Source organism: Cydia strobilella, chromosome 14, assembly GCF_947568885.1.
Source record: "Cydia strobilella chromosome 14, ilCydStro3.1, whole genome shotgun sequence".
Taxonomy (NCBI): domain Eukaryota; kingdom Metazoa; phylum Arthropoda; class Insecta; order Lepidoptera; family Tortricidae; genus Cydia; species Cydia strobilella.
The window spans coordinates 13,638,555-13,664,084 of NC_086054.1; the positions used below are offsets into that span (position 1 = coordinate 13,638,555).

At 36.6% G+C, this 25,530-nt stretch overlaps 2 protein-coding genes across 2 annotated transcripts in view; one reads left to right on the forward strand and one right to left on the reverse strand.

Moving 5' to 3' along the window:
- LOC134747264 (E3 ubiquitin-protein ligase goliath-like) overlaps positions 1-9,185 on the reverse strand; it is a 104,506-nt gene extending 95,321 nt beyond the window's left edge. The window contains exon 1 of the mRNA XM_063681879.1: positions 8,878-9,185. The gene's annotated coding sequence lies outside the window, so the exon portion shown is untranslated. The remainder of the gene's footprint in view (positions 1-8,877) is intronic.
- A 1,484-nt stretch (positions 9,186-10,669) lies between these two features.
- Positions 10,670-25,530, forward strand: part of LOC134747289 (protein mini spindles) — a 60,241-nt gene continuing 45,380 nt past the window's right edge. The window contains exons 1-6 of the mRNA XM_063681912.1: positions 10,670-10,855; positions 13,117-13,367; positions 22,395-22,525; positions 23,281-23,525; positions 24,069-24,229; positions 24,633-24,871. Of these exons, the coding sequence (XP_063537982.1) occupies positions 13,166-13,367; positions 22,395-22,525; positions 23,281-23,525; positions 24,069-24,229; positions 24,633-24,871 (978 nt within the window). The 5' untranslated portion in view covers positions 10,670-10,855; positions 13,117-13,165. The remainder of the gene's footprint in view (positions 10,856-13,116; positions 13,368-22,394; positions 22,526-23,280; positions 23,526-24,068; positions 24,230-24,632; positions 24,872-25,530) is intronic.

Consider the following 25,530-nt stretch of genomic DNA (forward strand, 5'->3'; position numbering starts at 1 on the left):
AAAGAATGTTTCCTTTGAGCAAAATGAGCTAACTTAAAGTTTTAAGGCACTTTCCCTCCAGGGCCCGTTCATTCTTTCCACACTGTATGTTAGTTACTTAAATGTTCATGCCAAGTTTCATGTTATTTCAGCTTGTTTTAAAATGAGAGCGTAATTTCGATTGTATGGGTGCAGCTTTTCGGCGGAGGGTAACCAAGAAATAGCATGCAAAATAGATCCCGCTTGCCGAAACGGTTTATTTTACTCAATTTGACACGCCGCAACAGATGGTTCGTCAAACCAAACAGAAGTAAGCGACTTGGTTATTCAGCCAACGTAAACATTCATTGTAAAAAATATTAGGTACCTAACGTTAAAAATCTTCAAACCAAATGAAATAATAAATAAACGTGATGTAATCAAGTTATTATCTAACATTAGTAACATTCACGCCTACTAGCGTTTACGTCGTAACTAAAACGAAAGTGAAATTATTCGAAAATGAAATCGTCATTTCATAAGCAATGACCAGGTAATAATCAAATACAGCATTTAGTTGTTTATGCGAAAAATCCAACTAGCAAGAATTAAAAAAGACCACAACTCCCATCTTCACATTTATCTCCAAAAAGTCATAGAACAAGTAAAATGTTACTTACAACTACAACCCGACTTTTCATAAAACCTTCTACGTTTCAAATCGGTCAAATACATCGCCGGTAAATAATGCAAATCGTAATGCATAGCAGGTAAATACAAATCGATTGACGTCATCATTGATTCATTATCTCAAATCGGCTTAGTAGATTCCACACCCCTCAGTGGAACAAACTGCTCAAGCATACCCGTAAACATATGTATCCCACAAAGTACCTTCGTTAATATACTTACATAGATTATTCAGGGAAGAAATAAATCATTTTTCTACGTGATCCGAACACCCAAAAAGAAAATTTAACATTAGCATATTATGTCTCCGCTTAAGCATATTTCTTCATGAATACTAAACATGAACATGCATAAATATCTCGGGTCGTTAGGCCCGCATCTGTGTTATGATCAGTTATGATATAAAAGTTATCCGCAAATGTGTGTCAAGCCGAACTTAGACTGGTGTCGTTCAACTCGACAGTACGGAAATCATTGACCTGTTGGTATAAAGATAAACCATGCCCGTTTTATTGCTTGTTGGCAACCGTTCCGACTAACGCAAATACTTGGAAATTCATAATTTGTTGTAAGAATAACAAATAAACATATCAAGATCGGCACACTTATGAATGTCTTCGTCAAGAGATCTCTAATTCTAAGTTAAAAAAATATTAACCAGTGCCAGTGATTATCATAAGGCGTCTCTAGGTACAATTTGAAAGAAGGTTTAATTACTCGCTAGGGACAACATATAGTAAATAAATTTAATATGTTCTCAGTCTTTAATACCTATTAGTGTCCGACCGAAATCGGATCTTTGCCGAAACCGAAGGTTCGGTTTTGCTCTAGTTTCGGCCGAAACCGAACTCACGGCTGAAACATAATTTTTATGCTGAAACCTGCAGAAACCGAAACTTGCCTGATAAACATGTGTATAAACTATAATTGTTTTTTTTTAATATATAATGGGATCATTACCATTGATTGACATCAGTGGTAACGAGTGAGTATTATTCCTCACTTTCCTTAGTAAAAACTGGGAATTATTCCTCCCCAATTGTTACCACTGGTAATAAGTGGGAAATATTCCATCCCAGCTGTCCCAAGTCGAAACAGGTGCGATTTTTCTCGTTCCATTTCTGCCCACTGAGGACAAACAGTTGGGAACAAGCATTTTTAGCAACCGGTCAACTATCCTAGCAGTAACTATCTCGGATTATAAGGTTAAAGTTATCCCCGATCGCAAAGTGACATAACCGTAGAGAATTAAAACGTACGTAAACGTAGGTAAGTAATAGGATTCGGTGCACCGGTCGGGTTTCGCTGTGATTCGATTATATGTCAACGCAAGCATGCACTGCTAGGTATGTGAGAATAAACTTGGCTATTAGCACGACAAGTCGTGACGGACTACTTTCTTTACTGCACTTTCTGACTTGTCGGTACAATGTATATCTATACCAGTGGTTCTTAAGCTTAACCTTTCGAGAAAGAATCACTCGACAAAATTAATTTTTTTGCTAGGAACCACCATCTGTTTGTAAGCTGTTTACGCATGATTAAATCAACAAATGGGTGTTCTGTTTATAAATCGCGGATCACTTCAAGTGATTCCAGGGACCACCAGATGTCCGCAAAATGCCAGTTAAGAACCACTGATCTAAACAGTATTATTTTCTTAGAGGACTAAAGTGGCACCGATTCTATACTACCAACTACCAAGACCAAGTCAGGGAAAGGCCTAGGTCAAGAAATTGTAATAACCCAACCAGGGGCCCGTTTCACGTAACTTAGAATAATTCTAGAGAAAGTCGCTTTATAAATCGTTGTATTTAGATACGGTTTCCTAATCGGCTTCCTCGTTGAAGGTTCTATTAAATTAGTTAACTAAACAAATGATGTTGTTACTAACACCGATAGGTTAGTCAGGGAACAATTAAGATAGTTGGATTGTGGCGGTTGCATTTTTTTTAAATCCTCTAAAATTTTGATGAAAACGTATGTATTTTGCGTTTATTGAAGGTTCAATTGCTAATGTTTTCGGTGTCTTTTTTTGACACAATAAATCGTTACACTTTCAATACTAATATGATGAAAATAAAGTTACCATTAGAAAACCAAAAAATAGGGGCTACATGGCTTTTAAAGTTGCTAACCTATAAATACCCAATCTGTTTGATCTAACTGTCATTATATTAAGTCTGTCAAATTCAGAAGTTCGTTAGACTGTGCTGGCTGAGTCATAGTGGCCCGTTGCACCCATATTCACGGACACTACGTGACATGATATAATGCATGATAACTTTGTGACAGCTTTAAAAGTTGCTAGAAGATAGTCAGAAAGTAGCTAAATGGTAATTATAGGCATTACAACTTCAGAGGTTCCTAAATTCAGCAACTAAGTTTGAAACCGAGTACATCTGGCTGCGCGGGCGCGTAGCGTGAGTCATGATGGCCGGGTTGCATATCCGCAGACACTACGTGACTTGATGCACGATAACTTCGTGGCACCTTAAGGGCGTTTACACCAGACCGCCCGGCTCGGACCTAACGGTTTGAGTCGTAGGTACCTTAGTGTCCGATCGAAGCTTCGGTTTCGGCAGGATTCGGCATAATATCATGTTTCGGTCGAAGGTTTGGTTTCGGCCAAAAAACTACCGAGCCTTTTGGCTCATTTTCAGCTTTTCAACGCTTTATAAAAAAGATAGAAAGACTGTCTTAGACTTTAGAGTAACATCTTTGTATAATCAAGACGAGATATTCTGCCTTGAAATTGAAATAAATAACATTCCTGGAAATTTGTGTTTCTAATTGTAATTAGGATAATGAGGCGGCTTCATACACCAGCTTTACTAATTAGAGAACCATTATAAGTAATATTTTAATTTACAAGAATTGTTTGTTGGAGGTCAAAGTGAGGTCAAATGAAGGAATAACGTAAGGTTTGTTAACGCGGTTTGGCCAGGAGAAAGGACGAGCTATCCTTCAAATGAAGCACAGAGTGGACACATAGGTAGCGGTAAGGTCACTATGACAAAACTGTCACTTTATGAAGTGCACGCCGAATTCCTAGTGTTTACGCGTCAACGCACACATTCACAAGTAGTGTTGAGTGGTGAATGTGCGTTCGAAATCGTCATTTATTCTTGCAGTCACTTTTATAATACACTAGCTTTTGCCCGCGTCTTTATCTGCGTGGAATTAGTAATTTGGGTACCTTAATTTTTAAACAAATCTACTTTTAAATCCATCCTTTTTTTCACCCCCAAATTGGTCCACTTTATAAATTTCCACCCCATTTTTTACACCCTTAAGGGATGATTTCGGGGATAAAAATTATTCTATATTCTTCCCCACAGCTCAAATTATCTTTCCAAGTTTCATCTAAATCGGTTCAGCGGTTATTGATTCCCCATACAAATTTCCACCCCCCTTTTCGCCCCCTTGAGGGGTGAGTTCTGTGATAAAAAGTATCCTATGTCATTCCCCGGGACTCAAACTATCTGTATACCAAATCTCAACTAAATCGGTTCAGCGGTTTAAGCGTGAAGAGGTAACAGACAGACAGACAGACACTCGCATTTATAATATTAATAGGGATTAGGTGTTACAAGTTGATGATGACACTGTAATGGCTCTGTATACTCAATATTTTCTTAAATCTAGCTAAGTATGTACTACGCATTAGTATGTTTGTAGCTACGCAATTACGCATGAAATTGATTTTATCGACATTTATGCAATACAAAAATGACAAGTTAATTTATAAAATTTGTAAAATAATTATAAAATGTGGGTAAATATTTATTGTAAAATGTCTGTTGTAATAAATTGTGTCTAATGCGACCCTACCTCTTTCTGTCAACTGTGCTTATAGAGGTAGACTTGTAATACAGTTGATCAATATGACATTGATATGAAATCCTTTCGTAAACTGCAAGTCATCTTTTCTATTTTGCAGTAAATACGTTAAAACAATCGCCAATCTATCCAGCCTCGATAAGCGTTCGTGCGACCCCGATGGATAGAAGGCTAGGCAACAGCTGAGTAAGAAACATTTATAGTTTCATCAGAAAAACAAGTCCTTTTGAATATGTGATGTTGTAAATAAACAATAACCGAAGAATATATATAGATAGGGTGAAATCGCGTCTATCAGCATCGGGCCACGTTTTATGTCATGAGAAATCGCGCGTTTGTATTAAGATGCGTACGCATTGGAAAGCTGAAAGCATGCGTACGCATCTTCTAACGAGCTATTTCTCATATATAAAATGCAACTCAATGCTGATAGATGCGATTTCAGCCATACGGGACGTTTAGGACTAAGTGATAGAAGTAGGTTTTGAAATTGATGCTTTTTAAGGTACGGCACAGCACCTGTAGAACTGTACCTCAGGACAGTTCAAAGGTACAAATTTATATTTAAAAAATATGAGCTGTATCTATGATGTCAGCTAATTTGAATACATTTCTTTAAAAGGACTTATATCCAACAAAACTTGCTTCTTTGTTAATTTTTTAGGGTAACAGCCAAGCACTCCAAGTCCCATTAGCAGAGTGCTTCGAGAGTAATTAAGTAAATTAAGTTTCGTTTTAGTAATTAACTAAATACCTACAGGCCCATGCACGACGGGTGCGTGTGCGTTGTAATATAAAGATCCTTATTAGAGACGGCACACCGCTTGCGTGACCTGTGTGTTCACGGCTCCGGCCGCATACGCAGCCGGTGTGCTCTGTCTTTTAAACTACACACCATACGTATCGCTCTAGGATGGATGCAAATAGTTATCCGAGTTTAAAAACTCATTAGGCTCATTATTGTATGATAATTTTAGGACACGTGCACTTAAAGCTCTTAGAATGAAGTTCACGGCAAGCTTTTGACTAGTTAGTAGCGTCCAGTAAATAATAGGCGTGTCCATACAGAACGAGCTGCCTCGCGAGGAAATTGCCGCGCGAAGCAGCTCGGACAGTGGAGGCAATGCGGCCGAAGCAAGTCTACATAGACCGAGCTGCTGGGGACCCACCTATTAAGTATCAAGAAAAAGCGTTTACATGGCAGATAAACGCCGCTGACTGCGAGACCTGCGATGCGAGTCAAATGTGAACGAGCCCTTATAGCTTTCATCAACTGAGCATTAAGTAAGGGTAGGATGCTTTTAAGCACTTTAACATGGTTGTAAATAATTAAGCATTGGGACTGAACTTAACAAAGTTAAAGAGCATAGCCAACACGTAGAGGTCATTTAACGACAAAGTCAAGCCTCATCAATGTACCACCATCATACCTATTATTTACATTCATTATTCGTAGTTGAAATAATTGTTGTAACCAATGTCATTCAACGTATGAAGCTTCTTGCAATTAATAAAAGACACGATACGTGAATCAATTGTTGTTGAAAAAGTTAATTGATTTCACGACAATGGCCAATGGCGATCAGGAAGTGGAAATGAAGTAGTTACAAGTGTAATGGCGCCCTGGCTGTTTTTTTTTCAATTGCTAACTGAAGGACCAGCCAGTATTATGAGACGTCGGTTTCAGTGACAATGACAACTGTGTGGTCTGTGTGGGAATGGAGCCTGGAGGTCACTCTTAACCTGGTACTTTTTTAACGTTTCCTTTATAAAATTTAAGTGATGAGGGTAAAAATATACATATATACATATATGACAAAAAAAAGTATCATAACATGTTGTCAGGTTGACTTACTTGACTTAAATTAATAGCAAAAAAGTATCATATAATCAGGGATCATCCATTAATGGGGTTGGCAACTGTCAAAGGTTTGCAGAGATGGCGCCATCATAGCTTGCCCCGTTTTCTATGAGATTTGGCTTAAAGGGCTGGCATTCAGGGCATTAAAAAAACAAAAATTTGACACAATTCTAGGGATTGACAGGGCAAGCTATGCTGGCGCCATCTGCTAAACACTTCGACCGGCCAACCCCATTACGACACACGAATTTCTAGGTTTTTTGACCCCTCCCCCCTCCTTGTCACATTTGGCAAGCCCCTCCCCCGGGACGTCACATTTTTGGCGGTTTTTAGGAAAGAAAATTAAACGAATAAAAATAATAGCGAATTTTTTTTTTAAGTCACGTTACAAAGTTTATGACTCCCCCTTCCCCCTTGTCACAACATGTTACATTTTCTTGATCCCCCTCCCTCCCCCTAAACGTGTGATGTGATGATGTAATTAATAAATGACCCCTACATTATCAGTTAATGACCTAAATTCAGGACAGCCATATAAGTTTATGTCTTTTAAACAATATGGTAGGTATATTTACTTTAGACTTATAATATTGACATTAAAAACAAATAAAAATTTATGTTGTGCAAAAATGCATATTAAAATTAGAAACAATTTTTATTTATTGTTAATTATTATTTTAATAAATTGTTACAATGGGGTCAAAAGGAAAATGCAACTAAATACATAATTAAACATTTAAATTTAAAAAATATATATAATATTTTACTCCACACTATAAACAACCTAATCTTAGAACAAATGTAAATAAATAAAAAACCGGCCAAGTGCGAGTCGGACTCGCCTACCGAGGGTTCCGTACTTTTTAGTATTTGTTGTTATAGCGGCAACAGAAATACATCATCTGTGAAAATTTCAACTGTCTTGCTATCACGGTTCATGAGATACAGCCTGGTGACAGACAGACAGACGGACAGCGGAGTCTTAGTAATAGGGTCCTGTTTTTACCCTTTGGGTATGGAACCCTAATAAAAATGAATAAGATTGACGATTAAGTGCAACAACATCATACAAATGTGACATGATGACATTATCATTACAAATGCAGAGTTAACTTGGTATAAGTCTCTATGTATAAGCATTATATTAACAACTTAGGTTTCACTAGTTCAGCAAGTTTGCTCTCAACAATAAACAAATGTATGTATGTTACGATACATCTATTCTATATGTTATATCAAACAAACAGGTTCAGCTGGCAACAGTGCAACTCCAACTGGTTTCTCCTATTATACAATCAGCAGTTTTGGTAACATAACACTAGAATCATGAGCTCACTGATAACTGATTAACCTTTCATGTGTGTGGCGGTTAAAAATTGTGGGTTCAATCCTCGGTTGTGCCGTAAAGAGCAGAAAAATTCTAATGGTTGGGATCCTTATCATAATTAATTTAATTATTTTCTTATCTTTTTTATTTGAATTGTTTCGATTTATAATTAATTTTACAATTGATTCTAGTGGAAAATAATAATATTAAAGTTTGTGTTAAATTAAAATTATAAAGCTCTTGTAAAGTTTTTGTAAAGTTGTACAGCAACAGCGACTTTGTTAATAAATTCATTCATAATTTCTCCATGCAATTTTGCAGCTCACTGTACCTTGTTATTTTGCATGTTAGGTTTAATATAGTTGTAAGTCTTAACATAATTTTTTTATTTTGTATATTACTAACACATAGGGTCATTGCGCTAGTTTCCGTCCATGCTCTAGTTTTCGTCCACTTGACGGATTAGCAAGTAATATACCTATTTCATTATTAATTTGCTACATGCGAAATATAATTTTTATGTAGACAGATATATTGTTTAGGCATGAAGGATTGTAATTATGGGTAGTAAATGCCTGAAATAAATGATTATTTAATAACATTTAGTTTCTGGCCTGGTGAAAAAAAAGTTTATATAGCGAGTTAGATGAACTTAGATGATGTAGTAAAAAGATGTTGGTGTAATTAATGCCAGAGAATTCAGACAAGAAAGGTTTATAATTATTTTAATGTTATTATAATTGTTTGAATGTGGACTTAAATAATGTTTACTTCCAGCTGACTTATTTAATATTAATTTGTAGGAGATTTTTAGCTATTATCAGAATCAGACATTTATTGGTAAAAGCAATGTTATGAATGTGACCTAAATTCGGTACTTACCTACCATATCAACAGCTAATGCATAGGATTAAGACATAGAATCTGTACTGTACTAAAATTTCGGCAACGTAGCTTTTTAGAGAAAATGAATTAAACACTCAAAATTAAAGGGTAGTCAAATTGTTTTTGTGTTTGCCTCTTATAGTGGTCAGATAGAGGTAAGTTATACGAATTGTAACGAATATTAAATGTATTCTCTACTCACTATCTCCCTTTGGTACTCGAGACCGAAATCCGGGCGGGGTTTACGATCTACAGGTTTCTTTGTGTATACAAAGAATTATATAAAAAAATACATAAAAGACCATGTACTTACAATGTGTATCATACTATGCTTTAACAGCAGTCACAATTCCGTTTCTCGTTTTATAGTTCAAAGCAATAGTTTCGCCTCGACACAAAATAAAAACACAAACATAAGCCGTTTAGTCAATATCACTCTTGTTGTTTATTTTTTGACTAAAGTCATCATAGTCACTCACAGATATGTGAAATATTGAGAAATCATACAAGTAAACCCAAATCTTTACTATCGTTGTTACAAGAACTGCGAACGCACGGTATTCACAAAACAGCGATATACGTCTCGTTCGCCGCTGTTCTCAAACAAAACTGATTGAATGAACAACATTTTGCAAGTTGTTGATTATTCGAACCGGCATAGAACGAATGAAAGAAATGGAACCAATCCATTCGCTCTCTTTGTCCGTTCCAACCAATGACATACATTTATTTATTGACAGCAGGATAACTATATATTTTTTCATTGCGTTAAAAAGAGACAAAATATATGAATTTGTATTTGATTTGCACACAAGTAGGACAACGAATGAATGATTGATTAATTCCTAGTGATACCACTTTGTTCGTATAATTTCCCTGTAGATTTTAATATTTTTATTACAGAAAAGTCTGTTCAACAACTTTGTCAGTAGAAAAAGGCGCGAAATTCAATTTTCTAGGGGTCGATAATCCCAGGGGGGGGGGGGCACTAGAAAAGATGGTAGCGAGTTCTGTTATTTTATTCCAGACACCCTACTTGCGTAAAGTTGACTTCCGATGATGCAAACATCACTAGATGTCACTACAAATGGATATAATTTTAAGGCATGAATACAACATTAAGAAGGTTGCATATATATATATATATTGAGATTATATTGTGAGCCACATCTAAAGCCTATAGGTACTTAATGAACTTGCCCTTCTCGACTTTCATGAGATTTTCATCGTGGGGATTGGTGACTCTGCATGTGACAAAGTGTAGAAATTTTATCATTAATGTCCTAAGCTAAGACAATATGTATAATACAGCCAATAAAAGATACAACGCTATTGAAGTCAGAAGCAAAACTCATTTATTTCCAAACTACCTTCAGCTGTCATTACTTTTCAATCCTGCAAGTACCTATCTTAATACATGACATATAATTGGTCAAACCAAAATTAAATTGTCAGTAAATATAGATAGTGAGAGGTGAGAATTCAGCCCACATCTGAAAAAGAACCATAAAAAACCGTTAAATATGTATACTGGGCCTGGTTTTTGTTTATTGAAATCATTTCAATTAAAGCGCTAAAAACATGTTTCGCTTTATTTTTTTGTTGTGTATTATTGTAAAAATTTCGTTACTGATGTCTAACATTTGTTTACAACATTATGAGTTACGGTAATATAGCTGGTCAAGCAAATCTTGTCAGTAGAAAAAGGCCGCAAATTTAAAAATTGTAAGCACGAAGGGATATCGACCCATCGAAAATTTGAATTTCACGCCTTTTTCTACTAACAAGATTTGCTTGACCAACTATAAAACATATTTTTCCTAACGTAGGGTAAAATTATTCTGCTAGTAACATTAAAAAAAAACTATGATTTTAGTCTATGAATTGACAACGTTGCCAGACTTCAAAAAAGTTATATTCTCCTAAACTTTTGATTTGGTAATGATTCAGAGAAACAAACCAAATATTCTTTAAATATTATTTGTTATTAAAATCTTAATTTAATACTATTGATTTACGTTGCTTAACAATGTTGAATATTAGCATGTATATTAGTCTATTTTGATATTTTTTGGTTAATTTTTAAATTAGTCCTAGCAACACTATTCGATCTTCCGTCCATTTTCATTTGCAAATTCTAAAAAACGACGACGGAATACAAAAAATCTCGCCTTTTTGTCGGTTACAAATATATCTCGTACTAGACAATGTAAGTGATTTACGGTTTATGCAGTCAAAGTTTAATTTTTACTGTTTATGAAATCGAACTCCATCAGGACAGCTGTTTAACGGTATGTTTCTTGACATTTGACGAATTTTGTTTGTATGAGAAAGAAAGTGACCGTTGTCTAGCGTCCGCAGTAGTAGATGTGATCCAGTTTCACACCTCGCTTTATTATGGACACGGCTATAAATGAACCGGCTCGCAATTAACCATTAGTTCCGCCACATCGGTCAGGTAGCCATTTCTCGAATTCAGTATTCGAAAGGAGTTTTCGTTGTTTCGCCGTTTCACGTTGAATTCAGCGGTAAGCAGTCGTTAAAATGTACAATATCTCGCCGCCTACACGCGCTGTTTGTTTAGAAAGTGGGAGATATTTAGTGACAATACTAATTTTTCATTAGGCAAATTAACATATCTTTTGTTGTTGCGTGAGTCAAGTATTCACGACTCAAAAACATTTGCAGAACTGCGAAACTGAACCGAATATGTTTCCCAAATTAAATAATTAACCCTCCTTGAACTTTAGAGAAAACTCACTCTACTGCACTTAAAAGGTCATTTAATTGCATGTAACTGCATATGCAGCAAGTAGCTACCATATTTGGTTCTTTAACACATTGTGTTCAGGGTCTTTTTGATGCTCTAGTAATGTAATGAAATCTTTACATGAAAATTTACAAACACAATGCTATACTTATTTTATGCTCTTGCGCTAACTAAATCTATTGTTAAATTATTAATAATAGTTGATTTAAAACAATTAAAATATAAAAACATACTAATGTTTTTTGTTCCTCCTTAAAGGCCAGAAAACAACAGAATATATTTCAAATTAATTTATTTAGTAGCATTAAACAAGATTTCAATCCAAGCCAATTTATTATACTTTCTTTCTACCAAGGAAGAACAAATTTATTTACATACAAGATATATACAGTGCTACTACGTAAACGAAATTAATAACTAGCTTAAATCTAAAATAGGCCCTTGGGGCATTGTACCAAGGATGCTGGCGGCATTTCCCCGCTGTATCGCAATGCTGATACGTTGTGCGAGAAAGCCGCCAGCTCTTAATTTTTTACTTTCTTTCTTAATTGGGTTAGAATGTGTCAGATATTTGGTGTGGTAAATTTTGAAGTCTCATGAAGTGAAATGTAAATTTCTTTTGAGAATAATAAAATATCTTTAACCCAATATTTTGAATTGATTGCAACAGTGAGTTAACTTGATATGTAATGTAACTTATTGACTTGATGTTATAAATGTTTGCATAAAGAGCTATCAATTAATTTTTCACAAATTGTAATTCAGTTGTTGCTGTATGTGAACACAAATGCATTTGTGCTCCATTTCACAAAGCTTAAAGTTACAATTGGTCACTCAATGGTCATGTGCTTGACAAAAAATCATCACTGTAAATCATACTTGTAACTGTGTATCTGACTGTGTTGTGTATCCATAGAATAGAATAGAATAGAATATCGTTTATTTGCGTGAATTATGGTAGATAGCAGATGTTACATTGTGCAGATGAAATCGTAAAAAATAAATTTACAATCCCATAGAAAATGGACCAGCCAAAATGTATGAAACAGCCAAATTTTTGGTCCCATAGTAAAACTTGCTCAGTATAATCCCAAAACCTCCCTTGCAACGGGAATGCACTAATTTTTTAGCCACCGTGTATATTTAGCTGATGAGCCGATGTCACAGTGTCCAGTTTCCAGTATTATAATATAGATCAAAGTTTGTATAGTCATATCACATCACTAAGTAACATCAATCTACCTTATTGTTTAAAAGCCACTTGTCCAATCTGTATTTAAACAACACAGTCACAACACTATTCGGTAAATGGTTCCAAGCCGCCACGACACGGTTGGACAAGGAATGATATGCAGCTTTAGTAGTATTGGGAGTGCGAACAATTCTTAGGCTGTGACCTCGGGTCTCGCGGCTGATAGTTCTCTTATTGATTATTTTGTAAATGTCAGGGAGGTTGTATAAACAGTTATGTACTTAAAGTAACACAAATCAAAATATTTAGCCAAATAATTTGACTAGTTCCACATGTGGCGTAAACTAATTTTTGTTTCTGCATTTTCACACATTATTTCTGTAATTTTAATTCTCTGCAATTAAAACTCACTAATTACTATTTTATTTTTTATTTTAATTACTATCACAAGAAGAGCCATAGTGAATCATGCAATTGCAATTTTTTGCAGTTGACAAAGTGAGTTCTATGATAGAACTAGATGATTCTATGTAAACAGATACATAATAGAATATTTCTTTTATTAATTTCACCAAACAATTTGTCGCCAGATCAATAACAACAAAAAAAAGTATATGAAACTAAACATTTGACCACAAGATGGAGGACGAGAATGAATACAAGAAGCTACCGACAGACGAGAAATGTGTCCACAAGCTCTGGAAAGCCCGTGTTGCGGGCTACGAGGAGGCCATCAAGCTCTTCAACCAGATTGACGATGAGAAGAGCCCGGAATGGAACAAGTATTTGGGGCTCATCAAGAAATTTGTGTCGGATAGCAATGCTGTTGCCCAAGAGAAAGGTATGTCCTAAAATTTTAACATACATTTTTATAACCTTATTAAAAAAAAAACAGAATTATTTATTTATATAACATGCAGTGGGTATACAGGTGTGTTGAATCCTCCGTTTAGGAATTTGCTCTTTCATACAAGGTTCCGACTTATGCTATACTATTGCTATGCTATGCTTATGCTATACTAATGCTCTATTTGCGTCGCAATACATTTATTAAAATCTATTATATGTGCAGAAATGAACACCTGCTTAAGAAATATTGCGACATACATTAACAGAAATACAAGAAACAAAGACAAACTTGTACCTACAATAACCACCTACCTACCTACCTAGTACTATTATATATTCTGTGCTAAAACTAGACTTTAGAAAATAATTAAATCTTACATTGGCCAATGGGTTCTTTTTTACAATTTATAATTCCTCTAATTTTCAAATTTAGCCATTAAATGAATTGAAATCGGTCAACAAACGAAAGTTATGCAAAAAGGGTTATTATAAAATATCAGACTATTTAGGAGACGTTAACCCTGGGAGTTAATAAGTATGTGCAAAGATAGATATAACTCCGTTATAGATGGATACAGTCTAAGGAAAAAACGTGCTTTGAAAATCAAGTAAATTTGATTCTCGATCAGATAGCGCCACTACCTTTGGCCTACTCTCGGATAGATGGTGTTGACGGTTTCGTTTGTTGTTTAACAATTTTAACGCATATCAGTGAAAGAACATGGGTCAAAATCATATAAAAATAATTAATGCAAATAAATAAAATCACCGCTCTTTTCTATTATATCCTCTTTGGTATGTGCATAGTGTAACATAGATAATGACATGTTATTCAATATTTAAGTAAATGCTAATGTTAGACATCATAAAGAGATTGTAAAATCCTTTTATGAAAATAAATGATATGATTATTAAGTTAGTATCTAGCATGCTTTACTTACAATAATAAATGGGCGACCGATAGAAGGCAATAATGGTATTATTGACTTATATATATTATATGTTAAGAGTATTGCTATTAGAATAGAATATTTTTTATTCGTAAACACACAGACAATAGACTTACATCATATATATATGTGCCATTTTCAATCAAAAGGGTACTTATTGTCGCTTGGCAGTAAGACGCTATTTCCATATAGCTTCAACTAGAAATCAACCTTATCGACAAGCGACAATGTGGTACCTTTTGGTTGAAAACGTCACATATATATTATATATTGATGTTTGTTGTTGTCCTATGGCACCCCAGAGGTGCAAAGGGCCTTCACAAGCTCGCGCCACGCCTTCCTGTCTTAAGCGACCCTTCTGGCCTTGACCCTTCTTGAGTTTACCGTGGGACTTGGTAAATTTGTGTAAGAATGTATGTATAATATTTATTTAATTTATATTTATTATTTTATCTCATTTCTCAAAAGACATCGGTCGCCGAGTTATTGAATTGAATCATCAACCTCGCTAATGCTGTTACAGTCAATTGAACTATCATTGTTCACAATGTTCATTGACAATTGTAAACCTTGTTGCAAAGATATTAAGGTCCATTAATAGTCAGAAAAGAGTACTGATGTACGTCTGAGTAATGTCTTATAATAGCACCCAGCTATTACGGCAATTATGTTATTAAAATAATTTCGATACTTATTGTCGTCGAAAACAATCGAAATCGTTTATCCGTGACGTTCATGCAGGGATCGTTACCGGTATAACTTAAAATCAAAATATCACGTAGCATTCGAAATTTATTTTTTGATATTGTCGAATGGTATTTAGGTCAGGACAACGAGTTATCAGATTACCTAAATGAAATGGAAAAATATACACAAACAACCGAGATACCGAAATTGAATACCGGTTAATTTGTATGAAAAATATACCGGTATTCAATCCCCGCGTTCATGTAAACTACTAAAATGTGGCATGGAACTCAACATTTGTGTTCATACTAACAGCAATACTATGAAACTCGGCATTGGTAGATTAAGATTTTACCTCTTTAAAATAAAGTTTACGAACAGAAATAAATTCAGATATTATTTGCCTGTTGTTATAGTCTGCATCTTATCAAATGTTTTTTTCGCTAAAGACCTTAATCTGTTAAACAAAAGTCTGCGTGCGCGTGCCCATTGTTAGTGAGCGCATGCCACTCGCTGATACACAATGGTCACGAGCTCACCAACAATGGGCACGCGCACGCCTATGGTGTCCCACAGGGTAGTGTGTTAGGACCTACGCTATTCCTGGTCTACATAAATGATTTATGCAATATGAACATTCCAAATGCAAAACTGTTCTCATATGCCGATGACACTGCAATAATATTTACTGGCAAATCCTGGAATGAGGTTAAGAACTGCTGAAAATGGTTTGACATACATAGACAGTTGGCTCAAAAGGAACCTACTAACACTGAACACGAAAAAAACAAATTATATATGCTTCAGTATCTCGAAAAATACACAACCCAAAAATGATATGTCGATCAGGATTCATTCATGCCCGTCTTCAACCTCGTCTACTTGTGGCTGTCCAACAATAGAAAAGGTTGAACAAACCAAATACTTAGGAGTTCTACTTGATGAACATCTCAACTGGTATTCTCAACTTGACCAAGTCATGGGTAGAATAAGGAAACTTGTCTGGATCTTCAGGACGCTAAGGCATATTGTACCAGGGAAAAACAATCAGTCAAACTCGCGTAATATATTAAATGAAATATATATATCCCTGGTCCAATCTGTCCTGGTATACTGTATCTCCGTCTGGGGGGATCGGCGAAGAGTCGTTTCATTGACCTTGAACGTGCTCAACGTGCTTTAATTAAAGTTATGTATTTAAAAAAAATTAGGTTCCCTACTGACCAACTCTATTTAATCAGTGATTTGCTAACAGTCAGAAAACTATATATTCTACATATCACATTAAAAAAACATAAAATATTACCCTATATTACAAATCATAAAACCAAAAGAAAAAAAGCTGTCGTAGCGGAACTCGTAAAAACAAGGACCTCATTTGCGCGCAGACAGTTCTGCTTAAAATCTTCACATGTTTTCAATAAATTGAACAAACAACTTGATATTTACTCGAAACATTATTATGACTGCAAGAGAGAAGTTACAAATTGGCTGAAGACCATAACCTATGATGAGACAGAGACGCTATTACATTGATCACACACTCACACTCACACTCACACACACACACACACACACACACACACACACACACACACACACACACACACACACACACACACACACACACACACACACACACACACACACACACACACACACACACACACACACACACACACACACACAGACAGACAGACAGACAGACAGACAGACAGACAGACAGACAGACAGACAGACAGACAGACAGAGAGAGAGAGAGAGAGACATACATTTCTTTTTGGAGTCATGTATACGATACCCAGCTTTTATTATTATTATTTTTCATTCATTTAAATACCTTAATTCTAAACTGTAACCTTAGTTGTAAATAGTATAAACTAGAATTTTTAGCTAGTAAGTAAATAAAAGTTAATTAGAGTTAATTAATTTAGCATAAGTACGTAATATACTTATAATATAGTTATGTAACCTGAAGGAAGAGCGGCGCCACCCAACACAGGCATTTTGCTTACCGGGTGGCTCCATCACCTTATATTATGAAATAAGTGTGTCTTACGCAATAAAGAATTTTTGAATTTTTTTTTTGAATAAAAGGAACAAAGGCTTTTGTTTAACAGATTAGGGTCTTTGGCGAAAAAATCATTTGAGAAGATGCAGACTATACGCGTCGTTATAAGTATTATTTTATTTTTATCGAGACTAACTAGTATATATTCTACTTTAACCCGGTTGTACTCAAAGAATGTAATTATGTTTTGAATAATGCAACAAATTCAGTGTTTTCTGTGGCCTCGCATAATTTTCAACACGCCACAACTTTAGCATAAAACAATATTTTTGTTCCACATTTTCGTTTGTTCATCATCTATTCTATTCTATAGGAAGCGTACATGTACTGACTACTGTAGACGGAAGCACAGAAGCAGAAGCCTATTCAGCATTGCTTTCATCCTTTAATATACCTACCTACAGAACAACGATCATGAACCCTATAGCTGCCATCAGTTGAGTTGCCAATTTTTCAATTTCAAATATTGTCATCACTATTGTAATCATACCTATGGTGTCTGCTGAAGAAACAAGGTCTTCGAAAGTTAACTGGCTCTTTGAAAAGTTTGAAATACCATTTTTTACCGTCTTTATTTGTGTTGTGTTCTATGTTCAAGAAAGTACTTAGAAATTGCTAGTTGCTTGTAACCCTACCGAAACTTGTAATTTTTCACACTTTACTACATACAATTCCAACATCCACTCCATTCATTGGGAAATGTATATGTTTTCCATGTGATTGGCATTTATTTTCTATCCTTTACTGAACTTACACTTAGAACAAGCTTCACATTAACTGCAACGTTTTACGAGCAAATGCATCTAGTTTATTATCTGCATGCGAACTTTCTTATTGTAAATATTCACTGTGAACTAAACTGGAGCTTTCACACTAAAACAACATGTTTTACATTACCATAGCTTTTTCTCATTGCTGCATCGAAGTTGCTAGTTGCTTGATAGATTTGTTGTTGATATTGATTTACGTAGTTAGTTTGAAGGAGTTAGAGAGTAAAGAAACCTACCTACATACTTACTTATAGATTCTTTGGATGCACGCGTTCACGTTTGGCAGTCGCGCATCGTAACCATTACCTTGGCCTAAACCGTGATAGCTATGCTACCAAACAGAACCCACAAGTCATATTTTTATACAAGTGTTATAGTAAGATACGACATTTTGGCATTTGACGACAGTGTGACACCCACTAACTATGCATTAATATACGCCACACGACCCAAGGCGTTGGATATCTGATATTATTCTAATATTGCCGTTTGTTAACCTCACACACATAAGTATTATTAATTTTGTGCTATCATTTTCATTCAAATATAGTGGGCAGGTAGCGCTTAAATAAATAACGCCTCATTTAACCGAATTTTACCTAAAATAATTTCATCTCTTGAGACAATAGACCTTTTATTGTAAATTGGTTAAATTGACAAGTAGGTTATTTTTCCTTATATGGGTTAGACTAATACAATAGAAAAATTAGGAGACCTCCTATCGAAACGGGCATGGCATGACGCTAGTAGAGAAAATACGAGTAAGCTACAAAAACCGGACAAGTGCGAGTCGGACTCGCGCACCGAGGGTTCCGTACTTTTTAGTATTTGTTGTTATAGCGGCAACAGAAATACATCATCTGTGAAAATTTCAACTGTCTAGCTATCACGGTTCATGAGATACAGCCTGGTGAAGTGGTGACAGACAGACGGACAAAGGAGTCTTAGTAATAGAGCCCCGTTTTTACCCTTTGGATACGGAACTCTAAAAAAACGGGAAAGACGAGATCGGATTGAAATTACATAGGTATTTATTTTGGTAAACCCAATGTATGAATTTCATAGTGAGTCCTGTTATTTTCGAATTAAATTCAAATGTAAAACCTGATAACTCAGGGTGTTATATATATGTCAGTGTATATAGACTGGTTATATAGTTAATTGCATAGATACGAGTTGGATACAGTGATATATTAATTCCTATTCATTGACGCGAAGCATTATGTCAAGTTTCCATTTTTTTATTTAAGCTACTAGATGGCAGATCCTACTATGCGAAATAGAGCCAGCGTGAAGTGTAACCCCCTTATTCATAAACGTCTACTAAAGTTGACAAGCCGCTAATAATCGTTTGTCCCTTTTCATCATACCCATACGTCAGAAAGGGACAAACTATTATTAGCGGCTTGTCAACTCTAGTAGACGTTTATGAATAAGGGCGTAAAGCTCCAACAAGCACGGTCTCTTAAAGTTAATTACGGCTCTCTTTTTCTTGTCATTTGGCTTTGGCTGCGAATGCAGTATTTGAACAGTCCTTTGGGCCTTAGATTGTCATTTTTTATTTATTATCGTAACCATCATGATTTTGCACGTGACGTATGACACGATAGACGATAACCGTACTTTTTACGCGACCGTAAATTGCCCAAATACCACAGTGCTTAAAATAACTCGTTGCGGAATCGGTGCAGTTCCTTGAGTTATTTTGGTGGCAAATACGTTACGAATAGACACGATCTATTCGGAGCTTTCTATATCGGGACTTTGGTATTTTGATCTTTAGTGACAAAAGCTAGAGCTATATTAATCTAATATTTACTCTATTTACACAAATATGTTTACATATTGTTGACATGGTAAAAATGGCTTCACTACGGTTGCTTGCAGTTACTTTCTAGATTTTCTTATTCTATAAAAAGAGATTTATAGTTATAAAGAAATGAGTAGCTACACTAAGCTTTTATTTAACTTGCCCTGTTAGTATGCATGTATAATGTTAGTTAGTGTGGGTCAAATCTTAAATGTTAATTTGGATCCACTTCCCGATTTCCGATTGAACTGAAATTTTGCATACATATGTAAATCGGATGACCATGCAATATTATGATGACATGGAGCTGATCTGATGATGGACCCAGGAGGTGGCCATAGGAACTCTGTGATAAAACAACACAAACTAATTGTGTTTGTAGTTGTTAGGATTGTCTCGAAGAGTTATAGTTGCCTGTGGAAAGAAAAGTACAGTCTGCGATAAAAGCTTGTACCTAAAATGAAATGTTTGCCAAAAACTTATAGACCAAATATGGTTCACTGACAAGAAATACTAAAACTTGTTTTTTCGATAAACTAACAAATACCTTTAATCTTATCTGAATTAGAAAGCTTGTAACAACCCATGGGGGTATTGCAGTGGTGCAATGCAGTGTAATCTTTGTAATAGACTAAGTTAACGGATGTAAATTCCAATTTAAGTTGTTGGTGCAAAAGAAAGTTGAAAACACTAGGTTTTATTCAGATTCTGACTGTTCTGCTCCGTACATAAGGGCATTTTCTGTACTACGATCTCATTTAATTACTAACTAAATGTCTACTTCTGTATGTATATGTGACGTTTTCAATCAAAAGGTACCACACTGTCGCTTGTTGATAAGGTTGATTTCTAATTGAAGCTATATGGAAATAGCCCCTTACTGACAAGCGACAATGAGTACCCTTTTGGTTGAAAATGGCACATATGTGTATAGGGCAGCATAATGTTAATCGTTAGACCAGAAATTCGTTTAGTCCACATGAGCTCACCATTACCAGACTACCACACGTGAAATTCGTCCTATTGACTCGTGCGAGCTAACTAAAACCTAAATTAATCCCGCCAACAAAATAAGTAGAGCCTATTACGGTACGCCGTTATGCATTATAATGAGTTGCTAGTTATAATATATTTAGCGACAAGGTACAAAGTGGCATAGAAATCATATTCGTTGGCCAGTGGTTGGCCATGCCTGCGTCTAATACTCCCTCAGGTGGCCCCAACATGTGTTTTAGTGCCCGTGAAGCCAGCAATGCCAGCATTAGCACACGTGAAATTTGCTCTATCTACCCTCGTGCGAACCAAAACTAATCCCGCCAACGTGAATTACGAGTTAGGCTTCACACGTGATGTTGTATCTTGTTAGGTATGTTTCTCACGTGGGTAAGTATGTTAAATCGCTTACTTAGCCGTAGGGTATGGTACTATTTATCAATGGAAGTTGCAAGATCTGGTAGCCGAGCGCCGAAGATCAGCTCGAGGCCTGGCCTGGCTCGTGTCAAGCAGGCCAATTCGAACGAACACTGACATCAGAATGGGAATACAGTATACACCGACGAAATCTCAAAACGGATAGCATTGCTAAATGTCACAAATCTTGCAGTTTCTGCTTTCGTTAATAGGAAAGTAATGTGGTTAACGTCGAATAAGTATTTGACATTCTTTCTTACGGTCAGTTTCTGTTACAAGTAAAATGCATGCTTACAATGAAGTCTTTGAGAAAACTTCTAATATATATAAAAATTCACGCCTCGCTTAATACCGCTTGGCCGGTTTTATGACGACATTTTCGATTTAAAATTGAATGTTATTTGGTATCTTGTGTGAAAATATCCGTGTCAAAGATATCTCAAGCCTAATTGCGATGCAATAAAACTGATGGTGGTTTTTGTGACTGAAACCTCGCTAAACTGTTGAGAAGATTAAATTTCCTTTTACTGTTGATATGAAAACCTATACAATTTATGTGAATAGAAACATTTCATGCTTTTGTACCAATTATGGACTAAAATGGAGCAATCGAATTGTCACAAATCAAGGTTTAGTCACCGCTATTGAGCGTGGCAATATCAATAATAGTGGGGTCAACACGGTGTACCCTAGTTTTCATTGATAACAGCGAGTCGACAATGATATGTGTAACCTAGTTTCATTGGGCTTTTTGAGCGCTACGGGCCTATTTTTTTTTTGTTTTGACGCAGGAGAATGCATTTACGCATCTCACCCGTGGGCCGCGAGAGCCCGTTGGGGATGGGGTGGTATGTGGGACTCGCTCCTCCCGCAGCTCCCTCTGCTGGTCAGAAGGAGGGGGGAATATCCAATACGCGCCAAAGGAGGAGGGATTGTGTAACGCTACAACCCCTCCCCAGACGTGCTTTGAAATCAAAGGTCGTGGATTTGAACCCCGGCTTATACATAGTACCTACATAACGCAGTTTCTTTGATTTTATGCATGAAATGCCATTTGATATTTACCAGTTGGTTTTTCTTCAGTGAAGGAAATCATCATTAAGAAACCGGACAATTATAAATAAGGCATATATTTCTCCTTCTGTATTATCCAGGATTAGATAGAACTCTGTACGTAGAAGTAATTTGTTGGTAATAAAGTCAGATGTGAGATATCAGTCGTTATCATTGTTGAACGAACAATGTGCCAATTATTGAACTCAATTGACTTCTTTAGGGCGCGACCGAAAACGAACTAAGATAGTTTAAAATTTTTGTGCAGGTATGGAGGCCGCGTTGGTGTTTGTGGAAAATTGCGGGCATGCCGGCAAGACAACTGGCGAGGTTATGTCCGGCATCGTGGCCAAGTGCATCGCGGCGCCTAAGACGAAGACCAAGGACTTGGCTCTACAGGTATATTTGAATTTTGACGTTTTATAATATTAAAGGAGAAAACACCATACATCATTAAATAAAAGATTTAATACATTAAAACCACGGAAAACAGGCATGGCTTAGGTAAATCACACTCCGACGACGCAAGGGCGAGCGATCCTCGTCTGACAGTTCGGGACGCGCCAATCGTAGTGTGACCATAGACACCAATCGTAGGGCTGCACCCGATCAAACCACCTAATCGGTTATTAATAATAATACAATTTCAAAAACAGAAAAATTAAAATTAGAACAGGCGTGATACCGGTTAGTCATGGCTTTGAGCTACCGACGTTTACTCGATTGAAGTGAATTATTTCCACGATCCATTATTATTATTTGGCTTCACAACGCTAGTTGGGTTTTCTATGTAAGTATCGCGGCGCTATTGTCATGTTTGCAAAAGTGGAAACCTGCAATGGATTTTGCAGTTATCATGAAGGGAACAGTTGGACAAGGAACGAGCGTTCGTTGTGGAGAATTTTGGTAAAGGCCTTGGCCCAGCAGAGAATCCTTCAGCTATGCTGATGATGATCATGCCCAAGAATGTCAAAACTTACAAGAACCTAAGCAGTGTTCTGAAAGTTCTTAGTTTTTCCTTATTGAACTTAAGTTGGACTTCATTTGACTGCGAAAAGCCAACTTGTCTTCAGTCTTTCAGTTTTATGCTTTATTAAGGACGTAATTGTTATTTATTCATAAAGTAAATATTGTCATTTTTATTTTATCTATAGATCACCCTAATGTACGTCGAAATAGAAAAACACGAGATTGTCCAAGAAGAGCTAATGAAAGGCATGGAACAGAAGAACCCCAAAGTCGTCGCCGCCTGCATCACGACAATGAACACGGCGCTCAAACAGTTCGGGAACAAAGTTATCACCATCAAGCCTATGGTGAAGAAGATTCCAGTGCTGCTAGCTGATAGAGATAAAGGAGTGAGGGATGAAATGAAAGCGCTAGTCGTTGAGATGCACAGGTGGGTACTTTACCTCGTATTTTAGAGGCTAATTTGGAGAAGGTTCATTATCACGATCACAACCATGAACACGGCGCTCAAACAGTTTTGGAACAAAGTTATCACCATCAAGCCTATGGTGAAGAAGATTCCAGTGCTGCTGGCTAATAGGGATAAAGGAGTGAGGGATGAGATGAAAGCGCTGGTTATTGAGATGCACAGGTTTATTGTGTATTTTTAGATGCTCATTTGTAGACAATTAAAATTAATAACTCTTTCAAAATACGAACACTGACTGGGCCTAGTTCGTAGTATTTGTACGGGGCGGTACAGTACCGTTTGTTTCAGCTACCAAAATTATAGCGTCAATATTTTATACCGCTTACGGATAAAGCTTAATTGTTCCTTGCTTTAACCACAATCTTTGTAAGGAACCATAGTGTACGGCCTGAGTGGTGGTGAGCGTCAAGCGGAGCTAGAAGGGTTGCACTCTTTTCTCTGGCCCAGTATAAAGTTAGTTTCGAGGTGGTTAGAGCATATTCCTAAATCTACATCGCATTCCAGATGGATCGGAGGTGCCATAGAACCACACATTGCTACTCTACAAGCCGTAGTGCAACAGGAATTAAGGGACTCTTTTACGACGGGAGGCGCCCAGCCGACCAGATACTTGAGGTCGCAGCAACACAGAGTGAGAGACACGCCTGCCGCGGACACGGGAGACGGTAAGAGGACTATTTTTTTACAGAATACTATGGAATAAAAACTACACCTTGAAGTTCAGTTCTGATCTGGAATACAGTCACAATAATTCAAAAAATGTGTGAAAGAATACTTATAACTTTCTTTCGGTCATAATGGGAAGATTGACTCAAAGAGAAGGACAGAAATAGCAATGTGATAGCCATTTTGAATTTTATTGGTATGATCGGATTGCGTAAAATACCAAAAGATGGTCTGTCATCATGACAGTTTAGAATACGCCTTTTAAATCTTTTTAGTCAAGATCAAGTTTTTTTTTGTCCGCAACATTGCTGGGTATTTGTTACGCATATAATGAATAGTTTGGCCGTAATCTGGCCTTTTTTATCACTGTAATAATTTAAAAATAACCTAAACTTATCACAGGTGCCGTAGAAGACGACGACGTAGACGCAGCGGCCGGCGACACCGCCGACATGGACCCCTTTGACCTACTCGACCCCGTCGAAATCCTCTCCAAACTACCAAAAGACTTTTACGACAAACTGGAAGCGACAAAGTGGCAGGAGCGAAAGGAGGCGCTAGACGCTTTGGATAATATTCTCAAGACCGCTCCGAGATTGGAACCGGGAGATTATGCAGATTTGGTTAGGGCCTTGAAGAAGGTATGTTGTTTTTTTTTAAAGTATCTTAGACCCTATTCTGATCTCTTGATCTCCAAATTGCCTAAAGACTTCTATGACGAACTGGAAGCGACTAAGTGGCAAGAGATAATACGTACATATAATCACGCCCATTTCCCGGAAGGGTAGGCAGAGACCACGGATTTCCACTTGTTACGATTCTGACATACCTCTTTCGCTTCCTTCACTTTCATAACATTCCTCATACACGCTCGCCGGTTTAGGGTGCTCTTGACCTGGCCCTTCAGGATTTCCCCGATTTGATTAGAGAAAGTCCGCCCAGGTCTACCCCTTCCAACTCCCGTTTCTACCTCTCCCTTATACACTCTTTGTTAGCCTTCTTTCACTCATTCTTTCCACGTGTCCAAACCATCTCAACATACCATTCTCAATTTTTGACACTACATCTTCGTTCAGTCCACACTTTTCCCTTATCACACTGTTCCTAATCTTGTAATCTCACACCACACACACTTCTCAACGCTCTCATTTCGACCCCTTCCAACTCCCACTTCTACTTCTCCCTTACACTCTCTTTGTTGCAAGAGATAATACGCTGGATATATGCCTTGCTTCCTCGTCCAACAGTTTGTTCCCTGCGATCTTAACCAGATTGCTAGCCGTTCTAGGGCCTAGCAATA